The following is a 20,789-nucleotide window of genomic DNA, read 5'->3' on the forward strand; positions in this document are numbered from 1 at the left end:
TCCATGTTGCTGTGAATGGCAAAATCTCATCTTTTTATGGCTGAGTAGTATTCCATTATGTGTGTGTGTGTATGTGTATATATCACTTCTTTGTTATCCATTCATCTGTTGATGCACATTTAAGTTGCTTCCGTATCTTGGCAACTTTAAATAATGCTGTTATGAACATTGGGGTGCATGTATCATTTTGAATTAGTGTTTTTGTTTTTTTTCAGATATATACCCAGGAGTAGAATTGCTGGGTCATATTGTAGTTCTCTTTTCAGGCTTTTGAGAAACCTCCATACTGTTTTCCACAGTGGCTGCAATTTACATTCCCACCAACAGTGTAGGAGGATTCTCTTTTCTCCACATTCTCGCCAACATTTGTTATTTTTGTTCTTTTTAATGATAGCCATTCTGACAGGTGTGAGATGGTATCTCATTGTGGTTTTGACTTGCATTTCCCTAATAATTAGCAATGTTGAGCATCTTTTCATGTGCCTGTTAGCCATCTGTATGTCTTCTATGGAAAAATGTCTGTTCAGGTCCTCTGCCCATATTTTGATTTGATTGCTTGTTTTTTTGATATTGAGTTGTGTGAGCTGTTTATATATTTCGGCTATTAACCCCTTATCAGTCATATTATTCACAAATATTTTCTCGCATTCAGTGGGTTGTCTTTTCTTTTTGCCAATGGTTTCCTTTGCTATACAAAAGCTTTTAAGTTTAATTAGGTCCCATTTGTTTATTTTTCACTTTTATTTCCTTTGCTTTAGGAGAGGGATGCCAAAGATTATTGCTACAATTTATGTCAAAGAGTGTTCTACCTATGTTTTCATCTAAGAGTTTTATGGTTTCCAGTCTTATATTTAGATCTTTAATTCATTTTAAGTTTATTTTTGTATATGGTGTTAGAGAATTGTTTTTGTTTTTGTTTTTGTTTTACATTTTCAGGTCTTTCAAATGGAAGTCTTATACAAATTACATTAGAATGGTTGTATTATAAGGAATATACTAATTGATGCATAACAAGTTACAAAAATCCATAAAATATAAAATAACATTTAATTCCTTTTTTTAAAAAAAGCCAGCTCTAATATCCCTAGCATTTTTAAACTTTAGATTTTGGTATATCCATGAAGCATTACACCATGGATTTGTATAACATAGCCAACTGTTTGAGCTGTTTTACTGAATGACATGTAGTGGTACTATTTCTAGAGTTGCTACTTGAACTACTGTAACCTAAGCCATCCTCATGATTATCCATAGTTGAGGCTCTAACATATATTTAATAAAGGGAAATCCCTACAATTGATTCATAGTTTAAGGAAATCCATTTTATTTAAACCGCATGCATTTGAAACTAATTTTGTACTCTCCATAAGTAGAGAGATGGTCATCATGAGTGCCAGTTGTATCTGATATTTTCAGGATCAACTGGGGATAAAGTGATCTACCAACTAAGTTAAAGACTGTTAATAAGGATCACATAAATTATGTAGATACGACTAAAATGAGGATATTTGTTACAGAGAATTAAAAGGAAGCATTTAATGATATGTACACGAGCATACTAAATTGAGTTTACAAATAAAGTAACCCATTACATAGATTTCATTATAAGTTGTTACATGGCTAATTCAACCACATTTTATCTTCATTGGTTTCAATAAATATGAATGGCAAATGTGATAGAAACATCGTTGATGTAATTTGCTTGGAATCCCAGGAGGGATGGCTGAGTGGCAGCAAATGGAGTCAGTTCAATGCTATTGTATCAAGGCCTTGGACTAGGTTCTTTACTTCTCCAAGCCTCATATTCTTCATTTCTAAAGTGGGCACAATATATGACTTAAAAACAATACATTTTCTTCAAAGAAGTAGAAATTATTCATTTCCTCAGAAGACTTTCAAAATCCCACATTAGCAACATTTTTTTCAGATAGTGAAATTTCACAACATACTAGTTATGTGAGCAAGAAGATACAATAATAGAGTATAGAAGGCCAAAAATAATAACCCTAAGAAGAAGTAGTAAATGAAGCTGATGGTATCTCCCCAGTGAGTATATGTAGACTAATGTTTGTTTTCAAAACTCTTTAAGTCAGTTATTTCATTTGTATTATAAAAAGTCCCTAACTTGATACAGTCTCCCCTCCCCTGACAAAAGAAATTAGCCATGTGTTTTAATGACACATCCACAGCCGTAGTCTCCATGACAAGACCCTGTGTAAATGATTCCAGTCTGAAGGCCAGAAGAGGTCTTAACGGGCAAGTGGTCATGCCTCTGCCCATCTTGAGCTGCTCTTCCTGGAGAGAAAAGGGGTGTGTTTTTCTTTCCTTCTTACTTCACAGGTACAGATCTTAACAGGCAATAGGAAAACAACTAGGAACAGCAGCAGCGGCAATGAATGTGAATACATGTCAGCTTTCACTGAATTCTCTGAAATTGTTTTTCTAATCTGAATTCATAATGATAACAACTAAAGTAATAATTATATTGGTATCTAACGTTAACTGAGTTTGATCATCTACTAGGCACTGTGCTAAGTATTTGGCATACAATCCTGGTCTGATGCCTATGCTTTTTACATATACTATAGACTATCATTAATATGCAATGCTTTAATAAATGTATTTGGATACGCTATAAGGCAAGTCATCTACCCCAAATTAGGCTACAGAATTGATCAAATATCATTAGCTTATAATGTGAATGTTGGTCTTGGTACCAATATGGCAAAATTCCTGTTCTTGTATTTACTGTGAAAGCTATACCTGTGGGACCCCTAAGTAGCAGTTGTAGTTTGTTCGGTGGCATTTTGGTATATACTATTTTTAAATGTCTCTGAATATTCCTGACACTTTAACCAGCTATGTACAGCTCCTTCCCTCATGGGGTTTTATGTACTTTGAGGGACTTCTTTGAAAGGTAGCTTTGTTTGCAGCCTGGTCCTGTGAATAAAGTATCAGATAATAGTCGTGAAGGGCTTTGAGAGATGCAGATGAAAGATGCTGCCTAAATACAAAGCACTAATGTTGTATTCATAAAAATGGTTTTTCTTCACATCTTTTCCTCTAATGTTAAATTCCCTAGGTGTTATTGTGATAGGTACTTTAGAAAGCATCTATACCCCCAAATCATCTAGAAATAGAGTCTGTTATCCAAAGTAAAAGGGACTGAGAGCATAATAAGAAAACTAATCAATGGAGAGCGTTTTGTGTGGATTCGAGGAAGAGGAAAGGATAGGAGTCAACTGTTCTTACACTGACTCATGATTTCAATAATAGCTTAGAACTATTGGGAAGAAAATAAGAAACCTGTGAAAACTGTAAAATGTTTTTTAAGTATAAGGGGGAAGTTTTAAATAATCAAATATCTTGGAATCAGATAGATTTTCTCTTAGGTTACTTATTATTAGCTGGTACCTGAATTTTGTAGATTTTGTTGTGTTCAATAATCATTTATTTATTAATATTACTTAGTGGTTACTATGAGCCAGGTATTCTACTAAATATTTTATACACATGACCTCATTTAATTTTCACAAAAACATTAAGAGATGTTTACTATTATCCCTATTTTACAGATAAGGAAACAGAGGCTTGAAAAAGTTTGATTGCTCAACATCAAACTGATGGTAAACGGCAGAGCTGTGATTTAAATCCAAATTGATCTGGTCCTGATGTCGATAACTTAACCAGGGTGTCATTTGGCAAAGTCAGGATGTACTTACTAATTTAAACAAGTTATGTACAGATTGAGTTCTCTAAATAAGTAGATTAGTGATAGAGAAAGTACTGTATACTTGCTTCACTTTATTGAAAACAAACAAATGAAACCAAGACACTCTCTCCTTTGGTCTTCTCCTTCTGAATAAAAGGTGTTCCATAATTTATTAGGTTTAATTCTTTCTCTGATTTTGCTTCTCTTTCATTTCTTTTGAATGTTCTAAGCAGTAATAACATATTAGTAGGATGTAAGCCCTACTTTCAGGAAAAGTATATTTCAGTAGTGGATCATACTTGACCTTTTATCTCTCTCTAGACCTTGACCTGCAACTGACTTTTTGTGATTACTACTAGAAGGCCCTGTGGTATACTGTGGCCAGATTTCCATGGGATTGCCCATGGAAATCCCCCAACTGGGACTAAATGGGAAACACTAGGACCTTATTGTGCAGAGAGATAAGGGGACATTTCCCTTGTGCTGCCATAGTAAGATCAGGGAGCTGGCTGGACATTAACCTTGCATGATATGACTTCCTGAGTAGCACAATTATGCTTTCTGTAAGCTGTTTCCAAATGCTAATGAAGCTGGTAGTACAAAAGACAACAATCCAGCAATACTGCGTTCTCTCCTCTGTTGGGCATCTCGCTCTGCAGGCCACCAAGACCACCAAATGAAAGCTGTACTTTCATGAAGTACAAGGGAGGCAAACGGAGTCGTGTAAACATTCCTGCATTTTAATTTTATTTATATCTTTTACAGTTCTTATTTGCAGTAAGGGAGTAAACCAAAGTAAAAGCAAACTGGAATCGAGTCCAAGTTGTCACACCTCGCCATGACCCCAGATCACACTTCGGTTTGTTCTGGTACAGATGCCTGTATTAATACACAGGAAGGAACTTCTGTGCACTCATTCACTGATTTCTAGCAGTACAAGCGGTCTCTTTGAGAACTGCTTCACATAAGCAATGTGTGTTTAATCCTCTGTCTCTCTCAGCATCTCATCTATCATACATAAAATGTTTCCCCATTTGAAAAAAGTTATTTAAATGACCTTAACTAAGAATTAAGTTGCTTAAGATACTTTCTTAAAAGAAACATTTATCAATCACTACCTCTGAAATATTTTGTAAATTTCTAGGATTGCCATTTATATTTATGACTGCAGGCTCAGATAGTCATGGTTTTCTGAACACATGTTCTTATTTTTCCTTCCGTTCATGTGGCTGACACTCTTCCCCTTTAGCTGAGCTAATTTTTTAGTTTCCCTAAGGCATCTGTGCATTAAATCTCAGCGGGTGGGGGGTGGGGAGGAACCTGTCTAAATTCACCAGGTGTTCATTCCGCTCTAACATTATATTAGTAGATTCCACTAATTTGCTTATTTTGATAGACGTTTCACTTGATCCTATATCAATATATCAGCATATTTCCTAATTGAGCTGCCTTCTCATGACTTCTTCCAGTTAATAAAGTCTCAAGTGCAATCTAAACGTAATTTGAGGCTACATGTGGAAAGACATCAATACAAAAGAATTTGTCAGATAACTTTGTATTCTGGGTGATGTTCATCCAGAATGTTGCATTGTGTTTGGGGAACCATAAAGACCTAGTTAAACTGGAGGGAGTCCAGGGAGATAAGCAGTAATGTAATTGAGGGAATGAATCAGATTTTGAAGGAAAAATAAAATGAAGTAAATATGCATAGCTTAGCATAAGCAAAGTTTATAAGGAAGGCTTAGTAATAGGTCTTAATGTCGGCACCTCTCCAAAAAATAACTCTATTTAACGTCTCACTAAAATAACATGTTGAAAAACAAGAAAATGAAAATTTGTAGTAATGAGGGAATTAATCAACGAACATTTCAGAACACTTCAGGCAGGAAACTTCAGATACAAGCTGTGCCCACACAGTGCCAAAACAACTAGTAGGAATGTGAAGAATTCAATCAAATAAAGTATTTTTCATCATAAAACACTCTCTCCCACCATAGTTGCTATAATTGTTTTTTTAAATAAACCTAATTGAATTCAAACTTTAAAATTCATTGAAATTAATTAAATTTTCAAATAAACAAAATTATAAAGTTGTAATGAATAAAATTATGAGCTAAGTGTGTGGGAGCTATAAAGATGATTCAGACCTAGATCTTGATATAAGACCAGAAGATGCATCACTTGAATGCAAGAGGGGAAATAAAACTCACTCTCTCCTTCCTACAGAACTGTCATTTCCCAGCTCATACCTCTTAGGAGATTGCCTCAGTAACCCAAAAGATATGAGACAAAAAGGTTGATGGAAGCTAGAAGTGTTCTGCCATCGTCCATCAAAATCACAATTCTCAATTTTTTTGGCCCAACGTATTTGAATAACATAGACATGTGTAAAACACTCCTGTGAGAATGCCAAGATTTTTTTTCCCAAGCTCCCTCCCCATTTTGTTTCTCAGGGGGAGAAATAACCAAACTTCCATCATCCCTATAGTATGCATAGAATTTTACAAGCATGTGGATATGGAAATGGTTTATGGGATCAGAGTTGTACCCTATTCCTAGCACTTATTATAGCCCCACCCCTATCTTTCCCATCCAGGAAAGCACATCCAAATGTAACTCAGAGTGGCACAATTAGAGGTATAACCTTGAATCCACTCTCACCTACCATTTTAAAAATAAATTGTGAACTTTAGTCCTCTATTGTAGTAATAAGTGATCACAAAACATTGGTTTGTTTAAATCCTAGAGCTGAGAACTGCTTAGCTAAAGCAGTGAACCAAAACATGGGTGAAATTTGAGAATCATCTGGGTCTTGTGCATACTTCTGTAACAGCGCTATCTCTTCCCATTGTCCCTGATGAGGATCGCGTATGTTTTCAATCTCCAAGTATAGATGTTGGAACTCCTCTCCACCACTCCACTGGGTATCCATGGGTCCCTTTTGTTCCTAAGTTGTGCTGGTGGAGGACCTACAAGGTATGGTGGAACTTTCCTGTCAAATAGCCAGACAATGATGGTTAGATGGTAGTATTAATAATTAGTACTTTTTCTTCAGTCTTTTTTTTGGAAAGAAAAGTTTGGAGTGGAAGGGCTAAAATTTTCCTCGGCCTTCCCTGGTTCTTCATGTTTTCTTTTCACCCTCTGGGATTTTTTTTTTTTTTTTGCCTTTTGCTTTTTGTTTTTTATTACTGAATATAGTTTGCCCTCATTATTTAACATATGGTAGTTTGAAAAATATTTTTTCTGAGAGCTTCAGACACAGTCATAATGTTTTCTTGATTTGTGCTTCAAACATTCAGAATTCTATCTTCATAAATAACCTTAGAATGATTTTCATCCATTGCTTTTTGAACAAATATAGGGCGACCATTTTATAATACCTAATAAAAATTGAAGCTCCGAAAATGAAAACTTTGTAAAATTCCAGAATACCTGTTATTAGCTAATTTATTAAATGATTCACTGTCAATTAATTCATAACTCTCCATTGCCTACTTGCAAATAAATAATGAACTTGGGGATCGTAAATAATTGAAATACCTACATACGACTTTTGTTTGAGTATAAACTAAATATGAACTTTTAAGGATCATTACTTTTTTATATTTTCTTTTTGATATACTTCACTGCCTAATAATGGAAGCCACAGCATCATTGTCAGCATAAGATAAAACAAGGCAATTATCTATTTCATGTTTCATGGTACATAATGGATAACAGAGTTTCCTTCAAGACTATAGTGAAAAAGACTTTGACCAACCACTAATTTTAATTGTTAATGTCATGTATTAATATTTAGAATTTGACATTTAAAATTCCAAATTGTGCCATGAAGTACAGCTCTTTACCATTCTACTTAGAAAAATAAATAGGTAACAAACGTATTGGCTTCATTTTTTTTTTAAACATTGCCAAACTACTCTGCAAATATAAGCAAAGATGTATCCTTCTTGTATTTTCACAACCAAAAAAATTAGATAGTTTGAGCATTTACTTCTATAATTAAAGCAAAACAGCATTTAGCCACAGCCCTTTCTTTTTTTTCTTGGTTGTAAAGTCCTAGTTTATTTGTCTTAATCTATGTCAGAGAGTTGATTGAGTTAACAAACGAGCTACTTAGTGGCAGGAATATTGACTATTATGCCTGAGATTGGCTAATTGCACTATGTAAAGCCAATACAGTGCACAGCACAGTTGGATTCCCGCTGTAACAAAGACAGGGAGAAATGTGTTGTGTGGGAGACTGCCTTGTGCATATTTAACTCTTTGTTATGCTTGTAGAACACGTTGGAGAACAGGAAAAGAGATTAAAGAGACCTAGAAAATAGAAGGTTTAGAGTTTCTGGAGGTAGACCAGCACGTCCTTTGAAGAGACTCATCAGCTTATGGAGAGACTAAAGTGCAAATATGAATTTCAGCACAAACATGTCAAAGGATTATAGGTACTACAGTGTTGACCTTTATTTCTAGTGGTTGTAACAAAGATCAACCTAACTGACAAAAATTAAAGAGCATACTCTCTTATTTGCTAGCTTAGTGAGAGGACCAAAGTCCTCAAAGGGATGGACTTTAAAATCTCAAAGACAGTACATAGCATCGCATCGCTCAGGAGCCATGCAGAGGGCAGTAATCCAGATTGAAACCATGTAAACTGGAAGACATTATAATTTATTGTTAGCCTTCCCCCAGGGCTTCCAGGACTTTTCTCCTGCAGTCGTCTGCTTTCACTGCAGATTCTTCTCTGTTTCTGTCTCCTTCCGCCTCTTTCTGTTGTTGTCTATGTCTTGCTCATTCACATGCCCATACATACACAGGAATGCCTAGTAAACATTAGCTATTTAAAAGACTTTATTTCTGTTCTCAGTCTAATGGTTTATTTAACTAATGAATCTGCTTTTATTAAAGCCTGTTAGTATATTAATATTAAGCAGTATCATTTGATCCAGAAAAGTGCTGACATATACTTGTTTACTCAGTTTTCTTCGGAAAACCAATTTTTTACCTTCATATTCTTTGAACTTCTAATAATACCTGTAAGGTTGAGAACAGAAATGTCCACAGCCAGATACACTTAAGACGAATTTGATGATCACTGAACACTGTCAAGTTAATGGATATTAGCCGTAACATGCAAATGTATAAACTACCTCTTCACTGGCTGTGGAAAGCTCCTTGTGACAAGTAAAGAACTGTAATGTAGTAATGTATGTTTAGAATTAGTAGTAATAGTTAATATTACTCATACACCTCTCTTCTTTCTTTTAAACCTGTTTCTTTTTATCCCCTCTCCTGCCTATGAGGGAGAACAGCTCAGAAAAGCAACCCAAGGAACCAAAGGCTTATAATTGGCCTCGAGAGACTTGACATAAGTAGTTATGGCAATAACCCTTGGTGCCCTGATGTTCTTTGCTCATGTAGATTACCAAGGTCTTCAGAAGCATTAATTAATTTTGCCACATAAGAGTTCAGAGAGGTGGTGAAACACTAATACAGGCTCATAATCCTTTATCCAGAATCATGGGGTCCACTTGTTTCAGAATTTAGAATTTCTCAGATTTTATAAAGGTAATGTCATAAATACTGTCTACTGTGCAACACCCAGATTGGGATGTGGGCCAACACCTCTTAATAAACTACATCAGTATTTCTGCACCTAAAGGTAGGAAAATTCACTAAATGAAATATATAAGGACCATAAATATCCTCATATTAGGTCAGGTTAGGTTTTCCCACTGAATAAATTAGGAAAAAAATCTCAGTTGTTAGGAATTTTTTTCAATTCCAGAATTGCAGCCAAAGCATTTGTGGAGCTATCCCCACTTCGGCCAATAGGGTAATGAAACACAGATCTTGTCCTCGAGCTATAGGAATATATGTGCCCCTTTTGGCAACATATACTGCACAGTAACTTTGGGAAAAAACTAATTTTCGGGGGTATTGTCATAGTGTCACTAAAGAAAAGAGTGATCAATTAATTAATAAGTATATGGATTTTGGAAAAACTAGGCATGTGTCTACTTTGGTCAGATTGTTCCAGAAAAATGATCTATTTGGCATGACCACATTAATAGCAATTTATTTTTTTTCACCTACAGAAAATGATTTTGTTTGTACGATCAGTTCTGCTATAATGCTTATTTTGAAAACATTAATTTGTTCCCATGCTATTGGTATATTGAGAACAATTTGAACATAAGAGAAATTTCGCATGTGCATGTGTGCGATTCCATCTCCTAAAAATACTAGGTGAGTGCAGAAAACTGCAGACAGCAGAATAAGCCATGAAGGAGTACACAAAATCCGCATGCTTACACCTGAAACATCCACCAGCTACCTTTGTCCCCCACATGTGTTAGGAGCCTTGCCCATCCACATCTGGTGTTAGGACTTTCTGTCTGATTCAGACAACCCTCCTTCCACCACTTGACAATAACTCACATGTTGCAACACTTCTGACATCCACTTTCACAAGGAAACTTCAAGTACTGTGCCTCAACCCCATTTTACCCATGCGTGATTTTGCCTAGTGCAGTGAATTTTCAATATGCAAACATCACCTTATAGCTGAATTGACTGTATGTGTTAATGAAATGAAAGGGGGAAAGAAAGAAAAGAAAAGAAAAGAAAAGAAAAGAAAGAGACAGAGAAAAGACAAAAGAGAAAGAGAGAGAGAGAAAGAAAGAAGAAGGAAGGAAGGAAGGAAGGAAGGAAGGAAGGAAGGAAGGAAGGAAGGAAGGAAGGAAAAGAAACTATGCATGACAGCTTTCCTCTCCCACTTTCCTTTTGGCCTCAAGGGCAACATTGTTTCTGAAGGCTTATACTTCTGTTAGCATCTCTGCCACACCTAAAATGCCTTGGATATAGAGTTTGGAGGAATTTCCACCCCCACAAGATTTTCTTTCCAAGTTATTTTAGGACCTTAAACCTAAAACTGGCTCCTATCCAAGTATATTATGTGAATTAGACCTTCCCATCCGAAAACTTAATTTACTTTCAGAAAGCTTTGTAAGTATGTCTGGTTACCCAAATTTGTATAATCACTACTCCCCCTTCTCCCTTGCGTCTCTCTCGGGCACAGAGACTTATACTTGCCAGATACTTTTGGATGTGAGTGCATGTGACTTTTAACTCCTTGGAACTGGTGTTCAGAACTCCTGACACTGAACCCTAATGTATTTTTCATTAGTGTTTAATGTTGGGAAATCCTATTTCACAGAGCCCAAGGATTAAATTGCTTCATTTGGGAGGGAACAAGTACATTCCCCATCATTTTCCTGAGGTGAAAAAAAACCAGAATGAAGCTGAGATGATTTGCATTTCATAAGGGCTTAAGGTCTGGATACATTCCACTCAGTGCAACAATCCAATATTGTGAAATGTTTTAAAGACAGTATTAAAAAGTAGGGAAACCTCTGCATATTTTAAAGGTAGAAGCAAAAATAAACAATTAAATAGATATGTCAAAACCTATGTATATATAATCAAAATATTTGTTTTCAATCTATGTAACCTACATATATATAGTCAAAGTGACTATACAGAGCAGTTCTACCTGCAGCAGAAGTGATCTAATGTGTTATAATAATAGCATCATTGTACTTTTCAAAGAAGTAGGATTTTTATCATTTTGCATAATAAGAAAAGAGTTGCAAAGATTTTGAGGAAATCCAGCAAGCAGCAATCCAAATGATAATGAGTGATCCTTTCTTTTGAACAACTGTATGGAATAGAAACTTTCTTTCACTGACAGAAGCACCTACTGATTAAGCTAGTAGATGTCACATGTGTCGCTTGGGAGGCATTCTGAACACAAGTCCTCAAATTGATTCCTTTTCTTCTTCTAACTCTGGACTCCCACCTTTTGCTTCCTTTCCTTGCATCATTAAGCTCATGGATTTAGATGGCAAATCTGTAGAGGGTGTCACTGCAGTTCTTTTCTCGTCTCGGAGGGCATGAATGTAAGCACCCTCTTCAGGGTCTTGTTGTCCTTCCCCATGGCTCTGGGAGAGAGTTCACTGAGACTCCCAAGGTGGAAACCTACTGCTCTGTGAACTGTCAAGTAGATGCCCAGTGGCTACATCAGAAAGAAAGAGCCAAGGGAACATTGAGGGTGGGTTTTTAGATCCCACTGACCAGTGAAACACTTTTCTATCAATAAAAACTTTACTCTGCATCCAGCACTGTGCTCGATACCACATGGCTTACAAGAAAGGTAGAAGATGATTTGCTCTAAGGAACATGCTGTCTATTTGGGGAGCTAGCCAAAAACATGGAATAGCAAGGGAATGCTGTAATATTTCAAGCTTAGGGGCCAAATTTATGATAAAAATAGTAAGTGTTGAAGTCAGAGAAAAGAGCATTTATTTTCTAGAACAGTAGAATGGAAAGAGTTCTGGGCTGGGAATCATCAGACATAGGCAGGCAACTTCATGCAAGTTGAATGACTTTGAACAGGTCACTTCACCTCTCTGAGCCTTGGGTTCCTAATCTGTAAAATGGAGAGGGGGAGAGGGCTGAACTACATGATTCCTGTAGTCCTTTCCAGTCTTAAAGTTTTCCACTCCTGCTGCATTCACCAAACAGTCACTGACATACTATGTCTAAGCACATTTTACAAGAATGAAACTTAATTGTTAGGAAAAAGGATTCTTAGCTCCATTTTACAAATGAGGAAGTAGAGCTTCTAAATGACAGAGGCAGAACTCAAACCCAGGTTTGCCGTACCCCCCAAATCCTGTGCCCTTTCCACTCTGCTGTGCTGCGTAGCATGATACCACACTGCCCCCCTTCCTCCATTGAAGGAGATGAGCTCTAAGAGGGAGTAGACATATAAACAAATAACTGCAATGCAGGTGGCGTGTCATAAGTGACCAATCCATAAAATGTGGAGGATTCTGTATCTCTAAATCTTACGGATGTTGAGAGAACTTGCATTACAGAGACCTATAGTACAGTGAATAGTGCATTGGCCAGAATCAGCAGAGGTGGGTTCTAATCCCATGCCACACACTTGCCAAGTGTCCCTGGGCAAGCAGTTCTCTGCACATTAGTTTTTTCATCTACAAAATTAGAGGGTCCCAAGGTTTTTTGGGTTCCAACATTCAGTGCTTCTTTGAGTCCCAAGGATGGAAAGCATGCTTCTGGTTATGGTTATGAGTATGAGCCCAGAGGTTTAAAAAAATTAATGAGCTGTTAAGTACTTGTGATGATTTTTTTAGTGGATATGGGATTTGGGCTGGGCCTGGAGTAATGGGGGTGATTTAGAAAATTCATGAAGCATTTTAGTCCCTTTTAAATATACAAGGGTAGCTTACTTTCAAAAGTAATTCTTTGTATAAAATGAATGATCACCTCTCCCTATCTTTTGTCCAATTCCATTTTTCATATCGCAAGTTTATTTAAAGGGAGAGCCACCTGTACTAGAAAGCACAGCCAAGAATCTGTTATGCTCTTGGGGCACTAGTATCATTTTTAAATATGAAAATCATGCCAATGTCTTCAAAATTCAAGTTTGAGGTGGAAGGATTGAAAAAAGTAATTTTTTTTTTCTGTGATCAGCCACTGCAGAGTAAATCTCAGCACAAACCAGCTGAGCCCTTTGCTGGGCATCGAAAGCCTCTGGCATTTTTCTGCTTTTCAACTCTGTCATTTGGGAGGTGGGACAAAGCCGTGCTGTCTGCAAAGTTTACCCAGAACGTACTGGTATTACAAGAAATCACTTGACATCTATTATGTTTCTCCTGTGGAAGAGAGGTGGCTATCAACTACAATAGCAATTTCTTTCCAAAAGGGTTTAATTGGGGTATTTCTCATGGGCCAAATTCTAACTTACTGTCTATACGTGTGCCTGCCAGGAAAACAGTGGAAAAATACCAAACAATACCAACAAGAGAAGTCTGAGGGCCGCTGCCCCCTCAGCAAACAGGCAGAGAAAACTGTTTCCCTGCTGCCTAAGCTGCTGCTAACGTGGCAGAGCTTCAGGAAGGGGGTGAGGGGTGTGGACTGTGCTTTGCATGGCCATGGAAATGTGTGTAATAACCTGAACAAACGCCTTCTAGCCTAGCTTTTATAACTAGCACTCTGAGTTGGGGGGCTGGCAGAGAGATTAGTCTCACGCAGTTGAGTTACACACTTGTGAGCTGTTTTTCTGAAGTGGGATTTGCTCCTGTGTAGGCAGGCTAGCATCCTTTCCTGAGGTAAGCCAGAAGGTGGCCTTATACTTTTATTTGAGGTGTCGAATGATTTTCCTTCCAACAAATTTGTACCTTTCACTGGTATTTTCTGAAGTGAGACTTTTGCAACTGATGGAAATCCGCTCACTTCTGTTCTGTAACTTAGCGTCTTGTTGATGATTTATTTGTTCAGTAGCAGAAACTATGACAAATCGTGTGAGGCGGCTTCATTTACTTTTTAGCTGCTATCGCCCTGAAGAATTTACATGTAAATTCGACTGTGAATGTTTTACGTTTTGGAAGCATGCGGCACGTGTTTTTGTAAGTTAAGTGACATTTTTACAGATAGATTGAACTTCAAACTCTCCCCCAACCCCACGGGCTACATTATTCTGAAATCCTGATCAGTCTGACATGCTGTGTTTTCCTGACTGCCAAGCGAGAGAGCCAGCCTTTATTTTGTGTTTCTCTTCTCTCCTCTTTAGACATGCAGAGCAGCCCACACAACCAGTTCACCTTCAGACCCCTCCCGCCACCGCCGCCGCCGCCGCATGCCTGCACCTGTGCCAGGAAGCCACCCCCTGCGGCAGACTCTCTTCAGAGGAGATCAATGACTACCCGCAGCCAGCCCAGCCCGGCTGCTCCAGCTCCCCCAACCAGTACGCAGGATTCAGTTCATCTGCATAACAGCTGGGTTTTGAATAGCAACATCCCGTTGGAGACCAGGTACTTGAACTCTTATTGATCCCGCTGAATTTAAATATTGGCAGAAGATGATTCCACTGAGTGCAGTGACTCATTTCACCATAGACATCTGCAGAGACACACAAATGCTCACACACACACACAGATGCCTGGGCAAAAGAGCAGACCCCTCCACAAGCACAGACACACCCACAGACACAGACCAAAGCAGAGGCATGTGTAAAGAGGAAACCACAGATGCATAAACACCCCATGGGCAGACACCCACAAAAACATATGAAACCAAGCAATTACCTGAACTGTCATTGCATCCTTAAAGTAAGACAATTGTTCCTTGTTTTAAGATGCTGCTACTGTATGGCACAGGGAACTATTCTATATCTTGTAATAGCCCATAATGAAAAAGAATGTGAAAAATAATATATATATATGTATAACTGAATCACTATGCTATACACCAGAAACTAACACAACGTTGTAAACTGACTATACTTCAATTTAAAAATTTGTCAAAAAAAAGATTGTTTTAAAGATGCTGCAATTTTACAAGAAAATCCAAACACAATTCAAGGAACAGTGACAGTTTACATTTTATTTATTTTAAGATTCTTTGAAAAAGTAAGTTGTCTTCAAACATTTTTAAAAAGGATTTGCTTCATAAATTGGAAGTCCGTGTGTAATTTTAAAAACCTGATTGTGCCTTTAGGATGAAGTTGGATCTTTTGAGCAAAATTTTGCCTCTATTTTTCGGTTACTTCATATATTTAGGTTTCCATCTTTGTCATGTGATTAAAGTTCTACTCCTTCACTGTTCTAGGTCCCTTGATCATAATAAACTTTAGCACTAGATGCAATTAACTGAGAAATTATTCATCATTTCTAGTTGTTCTCTCTTAAATCAAAATTGTAACTTTCTATTAACATAGAAAAACACTGCCTAATAAAACATAGTGTTCTGTTATCTGTTAAATTCAAGGACTTCCCCTTGTCTTCTATATATCTTATTTAGATCTTCCACCAAAGCTTTTTCTAAACACATTTGTATGTAAACACTGGGTATAATATATCACTTGATAAGCAATGTCTGATGTCAAGTCTGATGAACTTCTAGCCCAAAATTTGAGAATTGGAATGGAAAAGGGGAGGACTAATAAACTCACATTATAAGACTGGTTATTTTTTTCCTTAGCAGCATATTAAGTTAAATGCCAACCACAGCATCAGAAAATATGTCGCCACCAACAAACTGAAAGCTCTATGGCCCAAATCCAGGAACCTCTGTATCATCCATCACTAACTAGATTAAATAATTTTATAAACTGATATTTCTGTTACCTCCCAAGAGAAAATATAGCAGTCAGCAACTATGGTGAAGATAACCCAATTAGAACTGCACTAGTGATAGAATTTGTGTATCGTTCCTTTTTTTTTTTTTTAATTAAAAGGGAGCAAGTGAATGAAGTAAGAGAAGCAGAGAGCAATGTATATCTTCAAGGAGTTTACACTAACGGTGGTGATTTACTCACTCTTCTTTTAATTCCTTTTAAGGGCTTAGTGATAGCTAAGAAAGCAGTGGGCCAATCTGGTTAACTAGCTGTCTTGATAAGCAAACACACTTCCTTCCTCTAAGAAGCCAAATAACAGGAAATCTGGAAGGAGGGTGGGGAATGGGCTCAGGCAAATGGAGAGAGAAAACTATTCTTATTTGAAATGTACATCTAGACATGTTTGTACAAACTGCTCCCACGGACCTTCTGTATCTATGCAAGGAATGTATTAATTGGTCTCAGTTTCATAAGGCACAGAGAAGAACATAAGTTTTCATGTGAGACTGAGCAGAGAGGGAGTACCTTTTTAGTACATTTGAAAATATATTCAGCATCACAAAGATGAATTTTAAAAACCTCGAAGCCCTATCAGCTTGATCAGCTAGGATTTTCCAAATATATCCTTTACAATGTTCATTTCACATGTAGTCAGTGGAAGGTAACTCCGTGGGTGCCCTGGCACTTACTTATGAGCTGTGTAACATAACCCTTCTGAGCCTCACCTTCCTCATCTGGAAACCTGAATATAAAAATGCCTGTCTCAACAGGTTATGAAGAAGATCAAGCTAGTGTAGCAGAAAGTGCCTCATGCATTGTAAAGCATCATACGATTCGAAGATAATATTGCTATTCCTACTAAGTGGTCACCTGCCTCTGCTTAAATATCTCCAGAATAGGGAATTGACTTATTCCTGAGGCATTCCATTTCATCTCAGACCAACTGGTGGAAGATTCTTATTGAACCAAAATCTCCAACCTCTCAACTCTACCCATGTCTTCCAGATCTAGTTCTCGGGTCTCACAGAATAAAATCCCTCTCACACCTGACAACCCTTCAGTGTTCCTGATTCTCTCTACTTTGAGCTTAATGTTTCCCCAGTTCCTTCATCTGCTTCTCATATTAACAGGTTTCAAATCCTCCATCCTGGTCTCTTTCCTTAGAACACACTTCATTGTGTCCAAATTGCTCTTTAAAAAAAATAATGCTGCTTCGATTTATTTATTAATTTTTTAAATTGAAGTATAGTTGATTTACATTGTTGTGTTAGTTTCTGGTGTATAGCACAGTGATTCAATTATACATGTACATATTCTTTTTCATTATAGGCAATTATAAGATATTGAATATAGTTTCCTATGCTATACAGTAGGAGTTTGTTATTTATCTATTTCACATATAGTAGTTTGTATCTGCTAATTGCAAACTCCTAATTTATCCGTCCTCCCCTTTCCCCTTTGGTAACCAGAAGTTTATTTTCTATGTCAGTGAGTCTCTTTCTGTTTTTTAAATAAGTTCATTTCTGTCATTTTTTTTAGATTCCACGTTAAGTGGTATCATATGACATTTGTCTTTGTCTGACTTACTTCACAGTATGATCATCTCTAGGTCCATCCATGTTGCTGCAAATGGCATTATTTCTTTCTTTTTATGGCTGAGTAGTATTCCATTGTGTGTGTGTGTATAAAACAATTTCTTTATTCAATCATCTGTCAATGGACACTTAGATTGCTTCCATGTCTTGGCTATTGTAAATAGTGCCGCTATGAACATTGGGGTCCATGTATCTTTTTGAATTAGAGTTTTCTCCAGGTATATGCCCAGGAGTGAGATTGCTGGATCATACGGTAGCTCTGTTTTTAGTTTTTTAAGGAACTTCCATACTGTTTTCTATAATGGCTGCACCAAATGACATTCTCACCAGCAGTGTAGTAGGGTTCCCTTTTCCCTACATCCTCTCTAGCATTTATCGTTTGTGGACTTTTTAATGATGGCCATTCTGACTAGTATGAAATGATATCTCATTATAGTTTTGATTTGCATTTGTCTGATAATTAGTGATATTGAGCATCCTTCCATGTGCCTATTGGCCATCTGTATGTCTTCCCAAACTGCTCTTGAAGTGTCATGGCCAAGGCTGAATGTAGGTGTGGGTCTTTTGTTGGAAGGAGTAGAGGTCATTCAAGTTGCCTCAAATAATTGAGAACATCTTTTTAAGAATATTATCAGCCCCTGAGAACTCAGGAAATACTGGTTAACCCCCAAGGAAGGGGAGGGCCTATAGACTTCTGGCACTAATATGACTTGGCAATTCTCTGCACTTTTGCCACTCTCTGTCTCTTTCTTTGTCCAATAACTTACTGTCAGCTCAATATTTCTTTTGTTTACCACATAAGTTCTACTTTCTCATAGCAATGCCTGGTTTCCAATGCACCACATGACTCCAAGTGTACCTCCTGGCACCTCTCACCTCATCCCTTCAATTCATGTTCTGGTGCCACCTGCCTCATTCTCCTGCTAGCTCTAGGTTTAAAAACCTAAGAGCGGGAATTTGATTAGCCCAGTTCATCCCTTTTGTACCAGGCCATGTTTGAGTTTCTTGGCAAGCCCTGTCAGTTATTCTCTCAGTCAGCTGAGGCTAAGGAGTGAGAAAGGTCATGTGATTTAAAAAAGCAACAGCATGGACACCTATGGCTGCCCCTGAGCAAGGGCTGAGAGCAGATCTGATGTACCTTAGCTGGAACTCTCAGCAGACAATCGACTTGATTGACTCGTTTAGGATTTTGTGCTGTAACCAACAATCATTTGTCTCCCTTGTGCTAACTAAATATTTCGTGTTCGTGCTGTCTACTCTAAACTCAGCATTTTTGGTGACTACATAACACTACTGAAAACACTAAACTCTTAAAACTTTTAAACAAGTTCTGAGGCTAAGCCACATTGCATTTATTCTATAATTACATAGTTGGTTTTTTTTTTAATTGTGTGTTTGAGATGGTGGGGAGGGGAGATGTAGGTGGAAATAATGTTTAGAGCCTTAATTTGGCCTAATTTGATTTCATCTTTTTAACCTGTGGTGATGCAGCTGAATACTAATTCTGCCATACAAAGTATGTGCATTGTATCACTCTCATAACTGTGTCATCTGTAGGTTTGTTAGGTATGCTTTTCTCATCTTTACTTAAGTCATTAACAAAAATGTTGCCTAAGACAAGATTAAGGTCAGAGCTCTGTGACATGCTATGGAAACCTCCCTGCAGGTTGACATTTACCCATCAGGCAGCATTCTTTGACTACCATACAACCCACATTTCTCCATCCTGTGCACAGGCATATCATGAGAGACCTTGTCAAATGCCTTGCTGATACCAAGATACAGTGTGCCTACATTTCTACTGATCTGCCAATCCAATAACCATATCAAATATAGAAATGAAATGGGATTTGTCTAATATGACTTGTTCTTAGAGAATTTATGCTACTTTCTCATGGTTGCTACTTTTTTTCTAAGTGCTGACAAATCATCCTTTTAATAACCTGTTTTAGGATTTTGCACTCAACATGTTCCTTGTCTAATCTAAGGAGCCCATGTGCTTTCTGTCCCTTTTGAAAAACCAAAGCCAATACTTAGGTCTTCAGTGTTGTGACACATTTCATCCACACAACAGTCCCAGATATACCCTTTTATATTTATTTACACTTGATTCTCATCCATTTATTTGGGCACATGTTCTTGGAAATGTAAACTGTATGGAGAGCACCCCATACAGGCACACTGGTTTCAATGGGCAACAAAGCTCCCCAACTGACTCTTAATTCATCCCCTGGTTTTTAGAGTGTCTCAGGGCATGGAATCACACTACTTCACTTTAGAGAACTGCTTTCCTAAAGTCTAGGATTTTCTAAGCTAAAGTGGTTGCTTTCTCTAAAGGTTTCTATCACCTTTAACTTACCAGTTTCTCTTTTGTAGTCAGTGAGAGAAGCAAATCTCCTTATTTTGTTTACCTTCTGGGAGCCGGCGCTGTCAACAGGGAGGTTGGGAAGTTGTCAGATATGGGCCTTTAGTTAAAGGATATGTCTAACAGATGTCTGTGGAGCTGAAATCACTCATGTTTACTACACTTACTCTTAGAACACTGTGGGATCTGTCATAGAAATGAACATCCATTTCCTTCCTCCAGCTAAGTGGCTTCTTGTAGACTCCCTGACCCACCGTCTGTTAGCTCTAGGACTTTGGACATGCCTCAGTTTTCTCATCTTTAACGTATCATCCTATAAGGATAATAGTAATACCTGTTCAGAAGGCTGTTGTAAGGATTAAATAAGTTAATATTTACAATGTGCTTAGAGCAGCTGGGCATATAGTAAGCACTTAATAAATATTAGGATAATAGTAGCAATAACAATACATGAGAAACAACTCTATTTTTTCCCCTTTCTATTTCTGTCTTTATCCGATTAGAGATGTTTCTGCCTTTACATTTGTGATTTTTCCCAAGTACACATACAAGATTATTTCAGTTCCTCTCATGGCATGCTTTTAAATAGAATATATGCTTTCACCAGCTTATTCCGTTCAGGCTGCTATAACAAAAATACCATGGACTGAGTAGTTTAAACACCAGATATTTATTTCTCACAGTTCTGGAGACTGGGAATTCCAAGACCAAGGAAAGGCCTTCTGGGAAGAGCACATCACACTCCAAGTTGTGCGTAGTCACCAGTTGTCCATTTCAGCAATATTAGGCATTGTTCTTCCTATTATTCCTCTCCCTTTCCTCCATTTGCTACTTAAACTCTCTTTCCCAGCTTGTGAGCAAATTTGTTTCTTCTAAAACTAATGAGAGATAATCATTCTGGAAACAAAAGCCCAT

At 37.4% G+C, this 20,789-nt stretch overlaps 1 protein-coding gene across 1 annotated transcript in view; it reads left to right on the forward strand.

Annotated features, from left to right (window-relative positions):
- Positions 1-20,789, forward strand: part of TENM1 (teneurin transmembrane protein 1) — a 631,171-nt gene that overhangs the window by 320,996 nt on the left and 289,386 nt on the right. Inside the window, exon 6 of the mRNA XM_032474729.1 lies at positions 14,370-14,610. Within this exon, the coding sequence (XP_032330620.1) occupies positions 14,370-14,610 (241 nt within the window). The remainder of the gene's footprint in view (positions 1-14,369; positions 14,611-20,789) is intronic.

This window comes from Camelus ferus, chromosome X (genome assembly GCF_009834535.1).
Source record: "Camelus ferus isolate YT-003-E chromosome X, BCGSAC_Cfer_1.0, whole genome shotgun sequence".
Lineage (NCBI taxonomy): Eukaryota > Metazoa > Chordata > Mammalia > Artiodactyla > Camelidae > Camelus > Camelus ferus.